The sequence below is a fragment of the Dipodomys ordii genome, unplaced genomic scaffold, assembly GCF_000151885.1.
Source record: "Dipodomys ordii isolate 6190 unplaced genomic scaffold, Dord_2.0 Scaffold45, whole genome shotgun sequence".
NCBI lineage: Eukaryota > Metazoa > Chordata > Mammalia > Rodentia > Heteromyidae > Dipodomys > Dipodomys ordii.
The window spans coordinates 6679312-6700612 of record NW_012267261.1 but is presented as its reverse complement, the minus strand read 5'-3'; the positions used below and the strand labels follow the sequence as shown (position 1 = coordinate 6700612).

At 35.4% G+C, this 21301-nt stretch overlaps 1 protein-coding gene across 1 annotated transcript in view; it reads left to right on the top strand.

The window, feature by feature from the left end:
• Positions 1–20896, top strand: part of Acap2 (ArfGAP with coiled-coil, ankyrin repeat and PH domains 2) — a 115932-nt gene extending 95036 nt beyond the window's left edge. The window contains exons 16-23 of the mRNA XM_013019502.1: positions 1063–1154; positions 4771–4955; positions 5828–5920; positions 7561–7748; positions 8143–8252; positions 9863–9973; positions 14442–14503; positions 20355–20896. Coding sequence (XP_012874956.1) covers positions 1063–1154; positions 4771–4955; positions 5828–5920; positions 7561–7748; positions 8143–8252; positions 9863–9973; positions 14442–14503; positions 20355–20455 — 942 coding nt within the window. The 3' untranslated portion in view covers positions 20456–20896. The remainder of the gene's footprint in view (positions 1–1062; positions 1155–4770; positions 4956–5827; positions 5921–7560; positions 7749–8142; positions 8253–9862; positions 9974–14441; positions 14504–20354) is intronic.
• Positions 20897–21301: the final 405 nt, after the last annotated feature.

Sequence of the window (21301 nt, the reverse complement as noted above, 5' to 3'; positions counted from 1 at the left end):
TTTTTTTTTGTCGGTTGTGGGACCTGAACTCAGCCTGGGCGCTGTCCCTCGGCTCTTGAGCTCAAGGCCAGCACTCTACCACATGAGCCACAGCACCACTTCTGACTTTTTCTGCTTATGTGGTGCTGAGGAATCAAACCCAGAGCCTCCCATGCATGCGAGGCAAGCACTCTACCACTGAGCCACCTTCCCAGCCCCTGCTTTGATTCTAATATCCAGATGGCATTCTCGCTTTCTTGATGTATCATCCTAGGCCATTTTCCTCTCAACTAATAATCCCCAGTGTCTTAACTTTATTCTTTACAACCATCGTCTTATTATGCTAGATAAGACCAGGGAAATGAATTGGATCACCTGCATCTTGGCATAGTATGTTTGGTCTAGTGGTCAAGTCTGGAATTAGACCCAACCAAAAGTATATGATTTGCTACTGAGACACTAAAGATAGATCTTGTGAATTGTAAACTGAATCAGAGGTAGAGGGACAGATAAAAACAACATCTAAAAGATTTTGAAAAATACAGCAACAAATTGCTTAGTATTTGGAGATAGAACTCAAAGAGGAGGAAAAGTTCAAAACTAAATTTCAAAAAAGTTGTATGTTTGATGGATTTGAATATTTCTATAAGGAAAAAAACTGAAAAGAATAAATATTTAACTTTAGCTGATTTTCCTTAGACTAGCTAGCACTAACTATACCTAACTGTATCAGTTATAATTTACTGCCCCACTACAGATATTCAGATACAGTACTTGTGATACATAGGTAGATGGATAGGTAGATGCTTGCCATTATATACAGTGTATGTATGTACGTACAGTACATATAGTATATTGTTAGATTGAAAGACGTAGGAGTGCTAATGTTGTAGTGAAGAATGACAAAATGATACTTACTCTCAGTTCTTATCTGTTTTAATTTTAAGCTTCTTTGTGGAATGAGTAATTGTAGGATATGCAAAAGAAGTAGTGAACTGTATTGACTTTGAGCCCTTTTAAATTTTAGCTTAATTTCAGGACTTTTAATTTTATAGCTTATTTTTCTATTTTCCTGTCAAACAGCTTATGTGTGAGTTGGGGAATGATGTTATAAATCATGTTTATGAAGCTAAAGTGGAAAAAATGGGAATAAAGAAACCACAGCCAGGACAAAGGTACCATTTTAATTGTCTTTAATGTCATACCCTACCTCTAAGCAGGAATGTAGCTATGATTTTATCTCACTGCAGTTGTTACATACTGTTGAGACAGAGTGTTTACAAGTCATCATTACTGCTTCTCTTCAAATTTGAGTATCTCAGTCTTGAGTATATTAGTTTGACAATTATACTTTATTGAACCAGGGAATTACAATTTATAGATGGAGATAAGTCTTAAAAATTAAACATCTGTTAAGAGTGTAGAAAATGCTTAGCTGTTAAAAGTATATCATAGTTCTGTTCCTGGGAGGAATTTAAAGAGAAATAATCTGTTCATTAATGTCTTCAATGACCAAGTTTCAACATTGAATCATGTTACAGTGTTTGACTTAGTTCAGCAAATATTTGTTAATCACATAGGTCATGAATGGCATTGTAATGTTGAGCAAAGATGATAATGCAGGAGAGAAGGCTTATGTGCTTTGCTAGATTGCACTTCAGTTCTGTTATAAGGAGGTTACTGAATGAAGCAGCTAGAAGAGAGTGCCTTCAAGATAAAATTTTTGCTGCTGGTGCCTGGTGCTGCTTTTAGTCATTCTGATTTTCTTTTTGAAATGTTACTTGTTAAATGTAGTTATATTCAATGTATATTATGTAAAAATTGAGCTATGCAACTTAAGGATAGGCATAGGAGGTAGAAAATGGGGGAGAATAAAGGAAAGGGTGACATTGATCAAGAAGCATTGTAGTTATAACCTGGCTTTGGAATTATAAAACCTTTGTACACCTACTTATATTAAGAAAAAAATTAACTTGCCAAAATCTGACCAATAAGCATTGTACTCATTACCTGACTATGGACTGTAAACCCTTTGTACAACTACTTAATAATAAGATTTATTTATTTTATTTTATTTTTTGGTCATGGGGCCTGAACTCTGGGCCAGGGCGCTGTCCCTCAGCTCTTCAGCTCAAGGCTAGCACTCTACCACTTGAGCCACAGTGCTACTTCGGTTTTCTGGTGGCTAATTGGAGATAAGAGTATCACGGACTTTCCTGCCTGGACTGGCCTTGAACCAAGATCTTTAGATCTCAGCCTCCTAAGTAGCTAGGATTTTAGGCGTGAGCCACTGGTGTCCAGCATGATAAGAAAATTTTAAAATTTTAATTTACTAGAATCTTATGCTGAGATTTTTAACCCTCTAAACTAGTGCTATTTAAATATTTGCCTATGCATAATTGAGATATTTTAGACTTTTCTAATTTAGCCAAAGACCCAATGTCTAAGGTAGGTGGGTACATGCATGCATGTGCCTGGTTCTAGAGCTTGAACTCAGATTCTGAGTGCTGTCTCTGAGGTTTTTTAAATTTATATTTTATTTTTTTGTTGGTTGTGGGTCTTGAACTCTGGGCCTGGGCGCTGTTCCTCAGCTCTTAAGCTCAAGGCTAGTGTTCTACCGCTTGAGCCACAGTACCACTTCTGGTTTCTGGTGGTTAAGGAGATAAGAGTCTCACAGAGTTTCCTTGACGGGCTGGCTTTGAACCGTGATCCTCAGATCTCAGCTTCCTAAGTAGTGAGAATTACAGATGTGAGCCACTAGCACCTGGCTTTTTTTTTTTTAATTGAAAACAAATTTACTAGGGACATTTATCATTTTCATGGTGTTCAGACTTTCCATTCATGAACAACCTAGTTTTCTTCACTTATCTAGGTCTCAGTTTCTTGTCTTTTAAAAAAAAATTATTGTTAAGGTGATGTACAGAGGGGGTTATAGTTATATAAGTAAGGTTTTTCTCCCTCTTCCCACTCTCCAACCCCCTGCCAAGTTATACAGATCATTTCTAACATGTTGTCTTGTGAGTATTGCTGTTGCATAGGTTCCCCCTTTATCCTTTGTCTCACCACTTCGTTTTTTCCTTTTCCTTCCCTAGTTCAGATAAACATATATATAATACCCAGGGTACCAAAATCAAACCCAGTGACAACAGGGGATAAACAATAGGGGGAAAACACAAAGGAAAAAAGAAATCACATAGTACATTGAGAACAATAACAACAAAAGAAAAACCTCTTGTGCTCTTGTGTCCATGTCTTAGAGTCCATTTTGTATAGCATCATCTTATATTATCAGATGTACATAGCTATTGAGCTCTTTCTGTTAGACTATCCTAGATGTATACTAATTATTGCAAATAAAGGAGACCATGGGATCTATGTTTCTTTGGGTCTGGCTTACTTAATATGATTTTTTCCAGGTCCTTCCATTTCTTTATCAGTGGGGCCATGTTATTCTTCCTGATGGAAGCATAGAATTCCATTGTATATTCCATTGTATATACCATATTTTCTTGATCCATTTATCTACTGAGCTTCTGCATGGCAAAGGACATAGCTAACAAAATCAGTAGAAAGCCCATAGATTGGGAGATCTTCACTAGCCATACAACAGACAAGAGCCTCATATACTTAGAACTCAAAAAATTAAATCCCGCAAAAACAAATCCTCAAAGAAACAATTACCCCATTAATAAGTGGGCTAGAGACTTCTCTGAAGAGGAAATAAGAATGGCCAATAAACACACGAAGAAATGCTCAACAACTCTGGCCATAAAAGAAATGCAAATCTGCAAACTAAAGCAACATTGAGATTTCACCTCAACCCAGTTAGAATGGCTAGAATCAAGAACTCTAATAACAACAGAGGCTGGAGGGGATGTGGCCAAAAGGGAATCCTACTGCATTGTTGGTGTGAGTGTAAACTTGTTCAATCACTCTGGAAAAGCAGTATGGAGGTTCCTCAGAAGACTATACATAGTGCTCCCCAATGATCCAGTAATCCCACTTTTGGGCCCAAATGACAACAAACAAGGCCAAGGCTACCAGCACAATTATGTTTATTACAGCATTATTTACCGTAGCTAAAATATGGAACCAACCCAGATGCCGCTCAGTATATGAATGGATCTGGGGTTTATCTTTTGCTTGAGGCTAGCACTCTACCATCAAGTCTCATGGACTTCTCTGCCTGGACTAGCTTTGAACAGTGGTCTTCAGATCTCAGCCTATGAGTAGCTAGAATTACAGCCATGAGCTACTAGTGCTTGGCTAAGACCTAAGAATTTTAAAAAGAGATAATGGAGAAAAACTACAGGACAGATTTGGTGTTGTAAGTCAAAAGCTTAAATGTGATGCTTTTATTTTCACTTAGGAATGTTATTGTGTTTTAAAGTATCTTATGAAAAATGATAGCCATCAATAATGATAGTTCAGTATGAGACAGTATTTCTGAGTAAAAATGAATTAGTTAATTTTGATAAATTTTTATGCTTTTCCTGGTAATATTTTTATTCTGTAAAAAGCATGAGAGTATATGTAAAAAGTAAATATACATAAAATTAAGAAAATAGAATGCCATGTAACCATTTGTGATTTTTCAATTAGGCTATTTAATTTCTGAAATTGATTAATTAAAAATTGGAAAGAAACACATTATATAAGAACTGTCACTGATTGTTTTAACTAGTTTTGCAAAACTATTGTTTGAAAATACTCTCTAACTAATAACATCCTTTCAGTATTGGCCATGCTCAGCATTCAGCAAGAATATCATGACATTTTTATGTGTACCAGACAGGAAAAAGAGGCATATATCAGAGCTAAATATGTGGAGAGAAAGTTTGTGGATAAGTATTCTCTATCATCGTCACCTCCCGAGCTAGACAAAAAGATTACCTCCAAAAGTTGTGAAGAAAAGAGGCTGAGCATTTCTAAACTTGGGCCAAGTGACCAAATCAGAGCATCTGTCCAAAGTTCAGGTATTATACCTCTTTTGCTATGAATATAAATACTATCTTGAATTGAAGTCACTTTCATAATTTCTGAATTAGAAGCTATTGTAGGTTTCTTTTTTTTGCTAAGCACTGTTCCCTTCTACATATTCTAAGGAAAAACTAGATTTCTGTGTCTTTAAAGCAGTTAATTTGAAGTGATGCCATGATAACCCACATTTTTAGGTAATGTGTATATTTTAAGGAATAAAACTGCTTAAAATGCAAGGGGAAATGGGAATTAGAAATCTGTCATGCCAGAAGCCCTAAGTATCTGATTAACTACCTGATTTCCTTCCTATTTTTTCCTCCTGATTTTTCCCAGTAACATTTTTTTTCCTGCCCTTTCCCTTCCTATGGCCTGCTTTGTGCTTTGCTAACTTGCATGTCCTCAGTGGTTGCTGTAAATAGCGACGAGGCCAGGCGGGAGTCTCTGTTCTGTCCTGATGAGCTAGATTCACTCTTCTCCTACTTTGATACTTCTTCAAAACTGCGTAGTAGTAAGTACTACTCTTGTGGAGCATTCCAAGTCTGTGCCAGTGGTCATTGTGCGGTGTGGCCATTTCTCTAGATGTTACCCATTGTCTCAGAATTACATATTACTTACAGTCATGCAATAAATCAAGCTCTTTATGACTCCTGACATTTTATGGGGTATTGTATGTATTATTTTCAGGCTTTATGAGTGATTTATATCACAATAAGATAAGTATTTAAAAACTAAAATTGTATTAAATATTCTACTGGTGGTGGTTGAGTTCATGTTGACATATAAAAGCTCATTTCAAAATTTCTTTGGTTGTGGGACATGTTCTGAATGGCGTGACCTTTAATCACTAGCCAATTTTTCTTTACAACAGTCAAAAGCAATGACAGTGGGATCCAGCAAAGCTGTGATGATGGAAGAGAATCTTTACCCTCCACAGTGTCAGCCAATAGTTTATATGAGCCTGGTGAGTTTTGATGGTCTTTAATGTTAATTGGTATAGTCTGCTGAAAAATGCATTTAGTAAATGCCAATTCTTCGTTAAATAGTTTCTTTAAAGGAAATAGCTCTTTAGAAGACAATAGGATAGGAGTAATACTGTAAAATCAGAAAGCAACTCTTTCTGTTTATATTTGGAAGTTCTTTGCTAGTTCAACATTCTTTTAAGCCACTTAATATGTACCTCAAGTGCCTTGCCAATAGGCAAGGATAACTTCTAGTCCATCTGTACCATTTTACATTTATTTTCATTTATGCTGTCTCTGTTCCTCTCCAGCTTCCCCTTTTCTCTTCTCCTTCCCTTCCACTTCCCTCTCCCCCTCTTCCTTTCCCTCTTACTCTCCCTTTTCCTCTCATCTCCCTTGGCTTCCTTTTGGTAGTTCTGAGCTTTAAACTCAGGGCTTTATGCTTGCTGAGTAGATACTCCATCTTTTGAGCCATACCTCCGGCTTATTATTCTTTTGTCTTGTGGCTTTTTTTGGGCTCGTCCTGGGGTTGAACTTTGGGCTTTGGTACTGATCCTGAGCTTTTACGCTCAATGCTAGTGTTCTACCACTTGAGCCATAGCTCCACTTCCAACTTTTCAGTGGTTAATTGGAGATAAGAAGCTCACAGAATTTCCTGCTCCAGGGCTAGATTTGATTCTCAGATCTCAGCCTCCTGAGTAGCCAGGCTTACAGGTATAAGTCACCTGACATCCTGTATGGCTATCTTTTCTTATCAGGAGAAAAAAATATCAGCAATTCATCCCCATTAGAGAATGACAAATGCTTTATTCCTGTATACTCTCCATAATTTCAGTGATTTGGGTCTTGCAGTAAACATTCCTCAGATTATTTGAACTGGTTATAGTGATGGTATTGAATCATCCTAGGAATTTAGGTTTGAACCAGTAGTAAAATACTTTAGGGATTCTTGTTTCCTCTTAAGTCCAGGGATATACAAATATAGCCAGTTTTTAAATTTCATTCATCCATTCATGTGCATCACTAATTAGATGACGAGGCATTTGGCTACCTTAAGAGAGTCATAGTTACTCCTGCCATTTACCCATGCTTCATTGAATTTCTTCACTTTGATATTAGCCAAATTTTTTTTTTTTTTGGTCCGGTCGTGGGGCCTGAGCTCTGGGCCTGGGCGCTGTCCCTCAGCTCTTCAGCTCAAAGCTAGCGCTCTACCACTTGAGCCACAGCGCCACTTCTGGCTTTTTTCTTCTTGTTTATGTGGTGCTGAGGAATCGAACCCAGAGCCTCATGCATGCAAGGCAAGCGCTCTACCACTGAGCCACCTTCCCAGCCCAATATTAGCCAATTTTTAACACAACACTTAACTCATCTGTTGAATACTTGTAAGATCACAATGGCTTATACAGAAAGTTGACATTTGAGGAATGATTAGGTCTATAGGAAATAAGATATCTGTGTAAAACACATCCCATTACCATCAATTAGTGACATCAGAAACTAATATCTCAAGTTTCATATTGTTTCTTAAATTGTAGTAAACATTATTATTGATCCGTACTGACAGTAATCCATCCTAACTATTTTTAGACAAGATCTTTACCAAGATTTCATTTTTATTCAAGTATTTATGTTTGCTTTTCAGAAGGGGAAAGGCAAGATTCTTCAGTGTTTCTCGACTCTAAACATCTTAATCCAGGACTTCAGCTTTATAGGGCTTCATATGAAAAAAACCTTCCTAAAATGGCTGAAGCTTTGGCTCATGGTGCAGATGTGAACTGGGCTAATTCAGACGAAAACAAAGCAACACCACTCATTCAGGCTGTATTAGGGGTATGAATTAAAACAAAGAAGTTTTTGGTAGAAAAATATAAACTATTATAATACATTTTGAACATGGGTTTTTTATTATTACTATTCTGAGATGGGTTGGAAAATAAAGAGGACTCTGTGTACCTCTGTACCTCAGTACTTACTGAACATCACTTTGTTTTAGCTTTGTGGTAGTGGTGGTGGAATAATAGAAGAGAATTCTGATAATAAAAGTAGTAAAATAAAATCACAAACTTGCAAGTAAATCTTTACCAGGAAGTAGTTATTGGGAAGAAACAAATATGACTGAAAACTTCTCTGCTTTTGCTAGATTGTGTTTTGAAGTGCTATTTGAGTAATATACTGTTTCTTGTTGTTTGTGTGAGTATATTCTTACCTTCTTTGTCTCTTTTAGGGCTCTTTGGTGACATGCGAGTTTCTCCTACAGAATGGTGCTAATGTAAACCAAAGAGATGTCCAAGGACGAGGACCACTACACCACGCAACTGTCTTAGGACATACAGGGTAACTTTATTGCTTACACATTTATGTAGGTTTTATTTTTAAAAATACTTTTAAATAAAATTTTGCATTTTCTTAGGTTGAGGTCATTAGGTAGTTTGTAAGGAGATGCATTCCTATGACTTATATTTTATGATGGAATTTTAAATGAAAAAAATTTTATTCAGATAAAAACTACACTTTCTCTCCAGATATGAAATACCTTGACTTGTCATTAAATAGATTCGTTTTTGTATTTTGCCTATTTCTGACATTGTGGTCATTTGAAGAGCTTGAGTGTATGTATTTATGCATGTATTATGCATACACTATACACAGTCTATTTTAGGAGAATCTTTTAACTGGAAATCTTAGTTTTTTTCTTGTAGCGGCTAGTTAAATTATATAAACTACTTTCTTTGGGAAATTGACATTTTAGCTTCTGGAGCAATATTATTACTCAATAATGTCATAAAACTAGACTTTTCTGTTAGAAAGTGTAAATGAAGTAAAACTGTTGACTTTGTACATAATGCTTGTCATAGGTGATTATTTACTTATTTGGGCAGTTACTAGGGCTTTAACTCAGTGCTAACTGCTTTCTAGGCTAGTGCCCTGCCACTTAAGTCACATTGCCATCTCTTTTTTCCTTAGTTTTTCAGAAAAGATCTTAATACTTTTGCCCAGGTCAGCCTCAGACCATGATTCTCCTATCAGTGCTTTTCTGAGTAACTTGGATTAGCGAAGTGTACTATCATTACTCGTATCTTTTATTAGAACTCGTTTTCCTTTAGTAGCAAAAAGATTCAATTCAATAATGTCCTCATGTAAAGTTTTCATACATAAAATACTATTTAATTGACTTTTAAATATTTTCTTCTTAGATTATCATAATTCTTCCCATTTTATTTTATGTAATCTGTTCTTCTGTTTTCATCTATTTTAATTATTTATTTGTTTATTTATTATTTTATTTTGCTGTTCATGGGGCTTGAACTCTGGGCCTGGGCGCTGTCCCTCAGCTCTTCATCTCAAAGCTAGTGCTTTACCACTTGAGCCACAGCACCACTTCTGGTTTTCTGAGTGGTTTATTGGAGATAAGAGTCTCACAGTCTTTCCTGCCCGGGCTGCCTTTGAACCTTGATTCTCAGATCTCAGCCTCCTGAGTAGCTAGGATTACAGGCATGAGCCACTGGTGCCCAGCTTTTTTTATTTTTGTCACTTCAAATTATGAGTATTTGTGGAATATAACAAAATATTCCTATTCTTTAACTCTTGTATTTTAATTAATATGGTATTTACATTGCCTTGGGTTTTTTTTCACTCCAAAATAATAGCCTTGAGTGATTTTTCTTTTGTTTAAATGTCTCAATATCTGTGTACATCTTTTAATGATGCTCATTATAATTTATATTCCTTCTTACATTTTATAGCATTAGATTATGCTAGGTAAATATGAATGAAGCTACCTTGAAACTTGTAAAATATTGTTTGTTGAATTTTTAATACTTGAGTCAATGTTCATTAATTATTTGTAAAATGAATCAAGAATTTTTAGTGAAAATATTAATTCTGTAACTAGGTAGAACTTTTTATTTATTGGCCATATCTAAAAATCTTGTTTCCTTAAATAGGCAAGTATGTTTATTCCTAAAGCGAGGTGCCAATCAACATGCCACGGATGAGGAAGGGAAAGACCCTTTGAGCATAGCTGTGGAAGCAGCCAATGCTGATATTGTAACCTTGTAAGTATTTCCTTTTTATTTGATGATTCCCATACAGTGTATTTCTTGTACAGAGTACTCATTACAGCTTCATGCTTATGTGTGAACTTTGACTAGTTAATTTACTGTGTGTCTTGTGCTTTTCTAAGTACATCAAATGTAGTAAAGCACTTTGAAATACATGGCTTGATTTGGTTCTCCTAACAAACCCTATGAAGAAAGTAAAGGTATTTTTTGTGTGGGCTGGTTCTGGGACTTGAACTCAGAACCTGGGTGCTTTTGTGCTCAAAGCTAGTGCTTGAGCAATATTTTTGGAGATAAAAGTCTCATGGACTTTGCTGCCTAAATTGGCTTTGAAACTGTAATCCTCAGATCTCACTCAGCCTCCTGAGTAATTAGGATTACAAGTATAAACCACCAGCACCCAGCTAAGGTATCATTTTATTATCTTTATCTTATAGATAATTTGAACAATCAGTGTTTGAGAAATCAATAAGTGTTATAGCTAGGACTTGGAATCAAGACCTCTGATTGTAAGCCCTCGTGCTTAGCCACTTCTGTCATACCGCCTAGCTAGTGAAAACAAAAATCATTGCCTTTGTGAAGCTGTTTATTTACCTGTTAGTGTAGTACTGGGGCTAGGTTTGCAAGTGGTAGAGTAACAGATAGTTATTTGACTACCTGGAGGATTAGTGTGTTATGAATTGAAGGACAGGGACATTGATGCTACTAACTTGTGAAGTTGTATTGCCTTTGGACAATGATAGGAATCTGTGCTTTAAAAAAATATTTTTTACTGTAAAGGTACTGTACAGAGGAGTTACAGTTACATGAGTATTGAGCATTGTTACCCTCTCCTTTGTTTTTCCCCTACCATCCTTTCCCTCCCCAACTCATCTCCACCCTCCCCCCAAGTTGTAAAGTTCGTTTTCAACATAGAGTCTTGTACATCTCATCATTACAATGGGTCAGTCTGTATCCTTGTTTCAGCATTTTGTTATTTCCCTTCACCTCTCCAAATTAAAAAAATGTATATACAAGATGCAGGGCACTGGAATCAAATACAGTGAAAACAGGGGTTATACCATGGGGGATGAACAAACAAACAAACAAAAATCACATAGTACATTCTAAGTACATTAAAAACAACAGCAACAAAGATAAAACTTCTTGTGTCCCTATATTGGGGCTTATTTTGCTTAGCATCTTTTTTTTGGGGGGGGGGGTCAGTCATAGGGCCTGAACTCTGGGCCTGAGCACTGTCCCTGAGCTCCTCAGCTCAAGGCTAGCACTCTACCACTTGAGACACAGTGTTACTTCTGGCTTTTTCTGCTTATGTGGTGCTGAGAAATCAAACCCATGGGCTTGTGCATGCAAGGCAAGCACTCTACCACTGAGCCATCTTCTCAGCCCTAGCATCATCTATATGCTTTTGACCTTTTCTGCTTGTCCTACACATATACAAGTTATTGCAAATAAGGGAAACCATGGGACCTGTTTCTTTAGGCCTGGCTTACTTAATATAGTTTTTTCCAAGTTTTTCTATTTCCTAACAAATGAAACAGTGTCACTTTTTCTGATGGAGGCATAGAATTCCATTATATATATCACACACACACACACACACACACACACACACACACACTTTCTTGATCCATTCATTTACTGAGGTGCATCTGGGTTGGTTCCATAACTTAGGTTGGTTCCATAACTTAGCTATAGGGAATATAGTTTTTTCCAAGTTTTTCTATTTCCTAACAAATGAAACAGTGTCACTTTTTCTGATGGAGGCATAGAATTCCATTATATATATTACACACACACACACACACACACACACACACTTTCTTGATCCATTCATTTACTGAGGTGCATCTGGGTTGGTTCCATAACTTAGCTATAGGGAATAATGCTGCAATGAACATAGTTGTGCTGGTAGCTTTAGTATGGCCTTGTTGTGATCATTTGAGTAAATGCCCAAAAGTGGGATTGCTGGGTCATAGGGCAGCTGTATGTGTAGTCTTTTGAGAAACCTCCATACTGCTTTCCAGAGTGGTTGAACAAACTTACACTTCCACTAAAAGTGTAATAGTGTCCCCTTTTGGCCACATCCCCTCCAACATCTGTTGTTACTAGATTTCTTGATTATAGACATTCTAACAGAGATGAGGTGGAATCTCAATGTTGTTTTGATTTGTATTTCTTTTATGGCCAGAGTTGTTGAGTATTTCTTCATGTGTTTATTGGCCATTCTTATTTCATCTTCAGAGAAGTCTCTCTTTAAGTCTTTTGTGTGTGTGTGGGCGGGCAGGGGGGGGGGAAGGGGCCTGAACTGTGGGCCTGGGTACTGTCCCTCAGCTTCTTCAGCTCAAGTCGAGCGCTCTACCACTTGAGCCACAGTGCCACTCTTCTGGGTTTTTCTGCTTACGTGGTGCTGAGGAATTGAACCCAGGGCCTCATGCATGCAAGGCAAGCACTCTACCACTGAGCCACCTTCCCAGCCCCTCTCTTTAAGTCTTTAGCCCACTTATTAATTGGGCAGTTGTTTCTTTGAGGATTTGTTGTTGGGGGATTTAATTTTTTGAGTTCTAAGTATATTTTAGATATGAGACCCTTGTCCACTGTATGGCTAGTGAAGATCTCCCAATCTGTAGGCTTTCTATTAATCTTGCTAGCTATGTCCTTTGCCATGCAGAAGCTCTGCAGTTTCATGCAATCCCATTTGTCCAACCTTTCTTTGATTTCTTATGTTTCTAGGTCTTTATTAAGAAAATTTTGGCCTGTGCCAAGGAGACCTAGGGCTTCCCCTATTCCTTACTGTAATGTTTTCAGGGTGTTTGCTTTGACTCCGAGGTCTTTGATCCATTTGGAGTTGATTCTGGTTCAGAGTAATATATAAGGATCTAGGTTTAGCTAGTTTAGTTTAGTTTATTTTAATTAGTTTAGTTTTTTTAAAGATAAGAATTTGAATATTTGAGATTTTGGTGGTACTAGAGTTTGACCTCAGAGCTTTGTAGTTGCTAGGCAGGCTCTCTACCACTTATGCCATGCTTCCTACCCTTTTGGTCTGGTTATTTTTGAGACAAGGTCTCACTTTTTGCATTGGCTGGCCTAGATGACAGCCTTACACCACTACATCTAGCCTTTTCTGTTGAGATAGGATATCTTGAATTTTTTGTTCAGGCTTACCTGGAACTGAAACACTTTTACTTTGAATCTGCTGAGTAGCTAAGATTACTGGTCCAGAGGCCACGCAGGCAGTTCAAAAAGAAGAGAGAACTTTTTCCCATTTCAAATGTTTTTAAAGTTAGTTGGTTTTTTTTTTAAGGCAGAAGAAAACTTCTTTTCTTAATCCAGTGCTACATGTTTTCTCCAAGATCACCAACCTAAAACAGAACATATAACTAATAAGGTAACTTAGCAAAAATCTTGGTAACCTACAATCATTTATTATAATATTAATGTATCAAAATAATTCCTAGTAACTACAAGCAAATATGCTGTTTATGTGTTGGTAATTATCTCACCTCACAGTGAGCTGGAGTGAAACAACAGGCTCTCACTTCCATGCTATGGCAGCATTCATTGCAGTAATTGGCAGTTAGCTTGATAGTTGCTGTAGGAGCTGCTGGAAGAATTGCAGGGATCTGAAATACACTTGTTAGAAATCTTTTCTTTTTTTTTCCTTTTTCTTTTTTTTATATTTTATTTTTTTTGTGTGTGAACATACTGTACAGAGGGGTTACAATTACATGGGCAGGATAATGCGTACATTTCTTATCAAGCATTGCAGCCTCCTTTGTTTACCCTTCACATCCCTTCCCAACCTCCCCCCCCCACCCAATCAACCCCACCCCCCCACCAACGTTGTAAAGCTCATTTTCGACATGACAACTTGTACTTCTCATTGTTGAAACAGGTCCACCTGTATCCTTAACGACTTGTTTTTCCCCATCTCCTCCACAAGTTATACTGACATCAAATATAGTGAAAGCAGGGATTATACTGTGGGGGAGGGACATACAAAGCAACAAAGAGATAATCTTATAAATGCGTTAGAAACAAATGCATGAAAGAAAAAAAACATTAAAATGCATATCTAAGGGTTCATTTTCCTAACATCACATTATCTGACCTTTTCCACTTGACTCATACATATACTAGATATTGCAAATAAGGGAAACCATGGGACCTATGTTTCTTTGGGCCTGGCTTACTTCACTTAATATAATTTTTTCCAAGTTTTTCCATTTCCTAACAAATGGGGCAATGTCTAGAAATCTTTTCTTACCTTTCTCATGAGATTTGTATGAAGGTAAGAAAGTTGTTTTGGTCAGCTCAGATTGCTAGATCTTATAAGCTAAAAGCTAGTTTGTTTCAGTGAAAGAAAACTATATTAGTACATGTATTACCTCCTTATATAGTTTATTAGTTTATGAACATTTATATTCTGTAACTTCATCTAAAAGATCCTTTTGTCTGATTTTAGGTTACGATTAGCAAGAATGAACGAAGAAATGCGGGAATCAGAAGGACTTTATGGACAGCCAGGTCAATATTCCACTAATAACCATACTGAAATGCAGTATAAGAAATGCATTCAGGAATTTATCAGTTTACAATTGGAAGATTCTTAGGTCTTTAGATAATGAATGTGATAATATAGCATTTTATAACCTACTTGTAAATTGTGAATTGTTAGCTATGTACTGTAAATCACACAATTCTTGGGTGGCTAATTCCGAGCCTTTAAAAACTCATAACTCTTCTATTACAGTACACGTTGACTTCTATATTTAACTCTGGCTGCTGAGTCCCTGTCTGCTGTACAGATGTCTTCCATATACATTCCAGTGAAGTGAATGGAATGATAGAAGTGTTCTTTATATACTTACAGCAGCAAAATAATTGTTTCCTTTTTGAAATTCTTTTTAGCTTTCCAGTGAATATAACACCATTGTTTTCTTTTTGTTATTCAGGGAATTTCTATAAATTGTGTTCAGGGAAAAAAGGTCACCTTGTATTTGGCATATAAAAAGTCAGTATGGAAAAGAGTAAGAAAAACTTTATTGATGTGTGTATTCCAGTTTAGCAATGAGTTGAAGATTTAAACTAAAAATCTACCAGTAAGTTTAGAACTCCGCAGTGGAAATAGAATTAGTTTAAAAGACTAAAGAAAAAGTTCTTGTTTTAATCTTTTATCCAAGCAATTGTAAAATATTTGTTGGATAAGTAAAAGTATTTAGAGCAGTATTTTGTGAACCTGATGTAAAGTAGACTTAGTAGAGAAATCTCAACTCATGATCACCTCAAGTTTCATTTTGAGTAATTTTCACCTGTGTCAAGATGTCAAGGATAGAAAGAAATGTTACTGATTACCTTCTTCTCTTTGAACTCATACTGATTAGATATTCTTCACAAAGAAGAGAATAATTGTTGGACCTCTAGTTCCATGAATTTAAGAATATGAATTACTAAGATACCTGTTTTAAATTCATATACATATTAGAAAAAAATTTAAGAATTTATGACCAAAATACTTAAGGCATATTAAATTTCCATTGAGTACATTTGATTTGTTTTAAATTACTTGTAAAATGATTTTTAATCTGGCCTGGCAATATCATCTCTTCCTCCCGTTAATGTTTTGAAATTTCTGTGCTTTATACTATCGTCAGACATTTAATTTAACTAGATTAATATATAACTAATACCCATGTGAGACTATTCTTTCCTCAGAAAGCTGTATTTACTACTTATTGGCCTAATTTAATAGGAAACAAGTATGGACTTAGAGACTAGAGGCACTTCAGCTAGATACTTGTAATCTAGAATGTCCCACTTGAATCCTATGGATCATATGTACTACTGACTTATGATATTCTAAGACCTAAGAGTGCTGATTACAGGTGAAGCTCTGGTGTTAATTCTGGACTTTGCCCATTTGTTTCAAACTTGAATGTTAGAGTTTAAATAAGTTATAATTTTGTAATAGATATACTTCAGTGATAGTATTACTAGGCCATTTTTTTAGGCCTTTGTGTTTAAGCACTTTAAATAAAACTGATCAAAGACATTTGTGAGGTAAGAGTCAACTTCAAGATTTTAAGTTAAATAGTATTTTTTCCCTAAAATCTTAATATGTTTAGTTAGCTGGTCTTTCCTTAAGGTATTTGCTGATGGAAGTTCACCCAGCTGATTAGTCATAGGTCCCTGATCAACTCTTCTCTGGAATTGGAAGCTTGACAGGACAGAACCTCTGTGTTCCTGCTGCTCATAGCTCAGCCCAAATTGTTTGGGCTGCTTCTTCTAGCATATAGGAGCACTCCAGTGTTTTTTTCATTGTTGAGTATGTCTTAAGTTTATATGTAACTCTATGAACTTCCATTAATCAATAGTAAACCATTTTATTTTATTGAAAATTTGAAAAAAAGATACCAATTTTAAAAAATCTTTCTACTAGTAAAAAGTTTTTAATTTAGAAGTTAAAAAATTTTAATCAGTATTCTGCATCAGGATAGAAAGCGATTTCTTTACATATTTGGAGATCATCTTGAAAATGCTATATTTTTGACTCATTTCAGGGCCTACTAATAAGGCAGAAAATCTTTAATGTTATACAGGTGACATGATGAAATGGCACAGCATTTGCCCTCTGCTTACTTTCTTTTCCTTCATAGCCTTTGGAGAGCAGATATGTTTGGTCTGACAGCAGATCTTTTATTTTTCCCTCTGCTTATCTGTTCATTTTTCTTTTCTCAGACATTGGCTGATTGTTTTATTGACATCGCTCCTTCTTAGAAAAATTGTCCTTAATTGTGTAAGAATTTTCAGTCTTTTGATTATGAAGAGCTCTGTCATTTAAAAGACTGCTATAATTGCTTGGCAATCATGAACTTATTTCTAGGAAACTCAATTTCTGAACTTCTATCTACAACCCTAACGACCTGGTACTCCTCAATTTTTGCAAGACAATTTTAAGAGCACACAATTTCTGAAGGAAGGACATGTTCCTCTTTAGCAGTTCCCAGGATTCTCAGAAGCCCGAGGGAGTAAGGGAAGTAGCACACCCTGCTCTCCACTGTTGGAAGTCAGTTTGGTGGCTCCTAGTTTCTCCTAGTCTCTTCTTAATGGTTGGCAAGTTCTCAGCCAGTAGAGAATCACTGGCTTAGAAACTACTTCTGAATATGTGAGTATGTAGCTGATCTAGGTAGCTACAGGAAGAAACGGTTCCCAACCAAGAGCTAGCAGCATAGTACATATGATCACCTGGGGGTAAGAGACACATGTTGCTGTTCTTTGACCAAGTTACTTTCAAGATTAAACTCAGTAAACACTTGAATCACCCTAATTACTGTTGTGATAGATATTCTAAATACCAAAAATTAGGAAAGAATTTACATCATCAGTGGAAACAACAGACTTTATTATTATTATTATTATTATTACTATTGGCAGTACTGGAGTTTAAACTCAGGGCTTTGCACTTGCTAGGCAGGTGCTCTACCACTTGAGCCACTCCCCTAGCTCCTTTTTCCTTTTTTTATTTTTCCAATTGGATCTTACATTTTTGCCTGGGGCTGGCCTCAAACTATGATCCTTTTACCTATATTTCCCTCATAACTGAGATTATAGGTATGTACCACCATGCCTGGCTTGTTGGTTAAGATGGGGATCTTCCTATTCTTTGCCTGGGCTGACCTCAAACTCCCAATCTTAGCCTCCTAAGTAGCTGGGATTACAGGTGTGTACCACCACACCTTCAGTCTACATTTTTAAAAACTCAGAAATGACCAGGTGTAAAGAAAAGCTAACTCTTCTGAAGGGAAAAAAATGTGGTTCGGTGATTTAAAGAATATGCTTAACATTACAAATATTGAATGATTAGTTGTTTTCGTTTGTAATAGACTGTGCAATGTACTTCTGGAAATATTCCAGGACCATATATTCTGGGTTTTGTTTATGTGTTCTAGTGTAGACAAAATGTATTTGCCTTGGGAAATATTCCAAGTGATTAAAATTCTACTTAAATTTTGATTAATCACGTTGAACTTCAATTTGTGTGAGTTGTAGTAATTATCTTGGTCCTTATTGTTTTATTTTATAGCATTTGCTTTTTGCAAAATATTTTGAGGTTTAAGAAAGGTAGCATATTAACAATGCATTAATTAATGTTTTGTTAGAAACTGAATGTTAACAAAAAGTTTTGTGTATGAAGATGAAAACATCTTTCTTGGTGTATCCTTTTAAACATACCCAGTTAGTGAAGCCAGTGATTATTACAGCACCAACACTTTCCTTTAAGGAGCATTTAATTCAGTGAGTAAAAGGTCTTAAAATTTGTTTTGCATGGTACAATGGACCTACTAAAATGTATTTGTGGAATAGATAATAGATGATTTAAAAAAAACGTCGAAAACCATAAAAACTCACAGCTTGTTCTACAAAATATGCATTGCTGATTGTAGAAGCCATATATTGCCATTGTACTGGTGTTACACTTGAGAATGCTCATCTGGTGCTATCTGTGAACTACTTGGCATTAATGTCTGCTAGAACCTTTTTCCTGTTTCTTCTGAATGTATAATGTGTGCCTTTTAAGTTATTTTTCGTGTTGATTGGTAAAATTAGTGTGGTATTTTTGTATTATAATCTGCACTTTAAACTTTCCTGGAAAGTAAAATTCTACACTATCTAGTTTAAATAGTATTTAAAAATATTTCTAATGTTTACAATAAATATTTTACATATTTTAATTCAACATCTAAAAATAAGAAAAATTTAAAAATATTTTGTATGGTTTGTTAATTGCTATTTAGTGTTGATTTTTTTCTCATTTTGTTTTTTGTCTTTTAGAATATCTAAAAATGCTTATAGTTTGTAGCTTGTCTTAGTGTAGAAGTACACTTAAGTTCTGAGCGTGGGCTGGGATGTAGCTCAGTGGCAAAGTGCTTGCCTAGCAAGTGCAACGTCCTGGGTTCGATCCCCAGTAGCAAAAAAGAAAAGACCAAAAAAAAAAAAAAAGTTTTGAGCGTAACTGGGTTGTTGTAATTGGGTTGTACCAGTTGTTCCAGTAGGTCAGCCTTTAGTTTCATTTCCTACCTTAGCTCTAGCTCTTATTTTCTCTTAATGTTCTTTTCTTTTTTTTAACTAATTGTTTCAGGTCATGATTAAATTTCCAGGGCTACATGAAAACTGTGTAGGGGTTTAAAAAATTGCTTTTTATGTCAACTAAGTGGTAAAAGGACTAAGTATTAAGCATATTAAATTTTTTTATTAAAAATTCTTGGGTTGTGCTGGTAGGCCTTTTTACTAGATTTCTATCCCTTTCCCCAACAGTTTTCTAATTCTAGCTTTTGGTATAGCATGGATTGCCTCAGCAATCTTACTTTTTAAACATAACACAACTTAGTGCACTGACAGCAACTGTAGCATAAGTTTGTTATTAGATGGATGCAAGATATCTAATGGGAAATAATTTTAACAACCATGTTGTAACCATAATCATTTAAATCAGTGTTTTATGCCCCAAATCCTGAAAACCACATTATGCCAGTGTCTATATAAAGCTAATGTTTAGCAGAAAGCATTTGTGATGAATTATTCATCTTGAAATTAAGATTCCTTTGTTTGAGGGATTAATTGGTATGTGTATATATAGTTTCTCATAATATGATTAACTGTATTCAGTTTGCTATGGTTCTGCTGCATCTGTATAAGAATATTTACCTGTGTCCATATGTTTATTTCTCTTAACAGATACCTTTATTGTTCCCATTTTTTCATAGCACTATTGCTTATATGACCCTACAGTACACAGCAAGCTATAACAGTGTTAAACTTTGGTTTAGTAGTTTTCTAGGCTTTGCTATTTTATAAGCTTAGTAAATAGTGGTTTAGGCATATTCATCCTAAGCACTAAAGTTTAAGTATAATTAAATGATAGTATTATAGTAGAAGGCTCTTTCCACCTGCTTATATTTTGTCTTGTTAATAACTTGCATCCATCAGAAACATTAGTGTTTAGTTTTGGTCATTTGTTTGGGCCTTTATCAAAAAATATTTATTTATAAAGAATGTCTTGCTTACTTTATTTAGAATGACTTTTATTTCTCATATGTTAATAAATGTATTTCTTTGCATTGCTTTGAACACTTTCATCTCTGTTCTTTTCTAACTTTGAACTTTCCTCTGTGGCTGCATCTGAGATGCTTTTTTTCAGGTATAGTTTTTCTTTTCATTATATATTCTTCTTGGATTTGTATCTAGTTGGGAATTCTTTTCTTCCAAAAATGCTCATGTGAACAGACATTTTAATATAATGATTTATAAAGAATGAATACTGTTTTTATTAATGTTCTAATTGTATATATTTTAAAACTATCCTGTTACTTTCATGCAGGTGATGAAACTTACCAGGACATTTTTCGTGACTTTTCACAAATGGCATCCAATAATCCAGAGAAGCTAAATCGTTTTCAGCAAGATTCACAGAAATTCTGAAATTTTTCAGGGGAAAATTTGAAATTTGATGAATTCTTAATGTATACAGCCTAAAACTCATAATTTTTTTACTGCTTTAAATCTGCTTATATAATTTTGGTAGATACTGAATTTTTTGGAAAAGGTACACATTTGTGGATACTTTGAAAAATTAAAACATACACCTCATAGTTGGAAGAGGGAACTACTTTACAACCTCTTTTATTTCATTTTTATTTTTTTAAAGCCTGTTTTATAGATAAAATTTGGATCTAGGTTTAGGCCATTTCTATACTACAAGATGCTAAGAGGTTCTTCGCCGATGGGTGATAGCCTTGATGTTTCTTCCTGTACACTGTGCCCAGGATCATTCAGTCAAGCCTGTCTTCGTCACGTGTGAGCCTGTTATCCTTCTGCGTCAGGAAAACATCTTTTCCTTAGCTTCCCTGATGGTTTTTGTTGTTTTAGCTACTATCCACACAATGTGTTACTGAATTAGAAATATTCTTTGACCCATTGCTCAGAAATGACATTGTACTCCTTAGGCAATTTAGTTGTTATCTATCTATCTATCTCTCTATCTATTTCTCTATCTATTTCTCTATCTATTTCTCTATCTATCTATCTATCTATCTATCTATCTATCTATCTATCTATCTATCTATCTATCTATCTATCTATCTATCTATCTACCTATCTGTCTGTCTGTCTGTCTATCTATCTTATGTATCTCTATCTAATCTAACAGATACATTTATATACATGCATGCACGCATGTATACACACATATACATATATCATGGCTGTACAATTAGACCAAGTTCAGTCTTTTAATTTTCTGCATGTTTATGAAGCAAAGAACTCTTA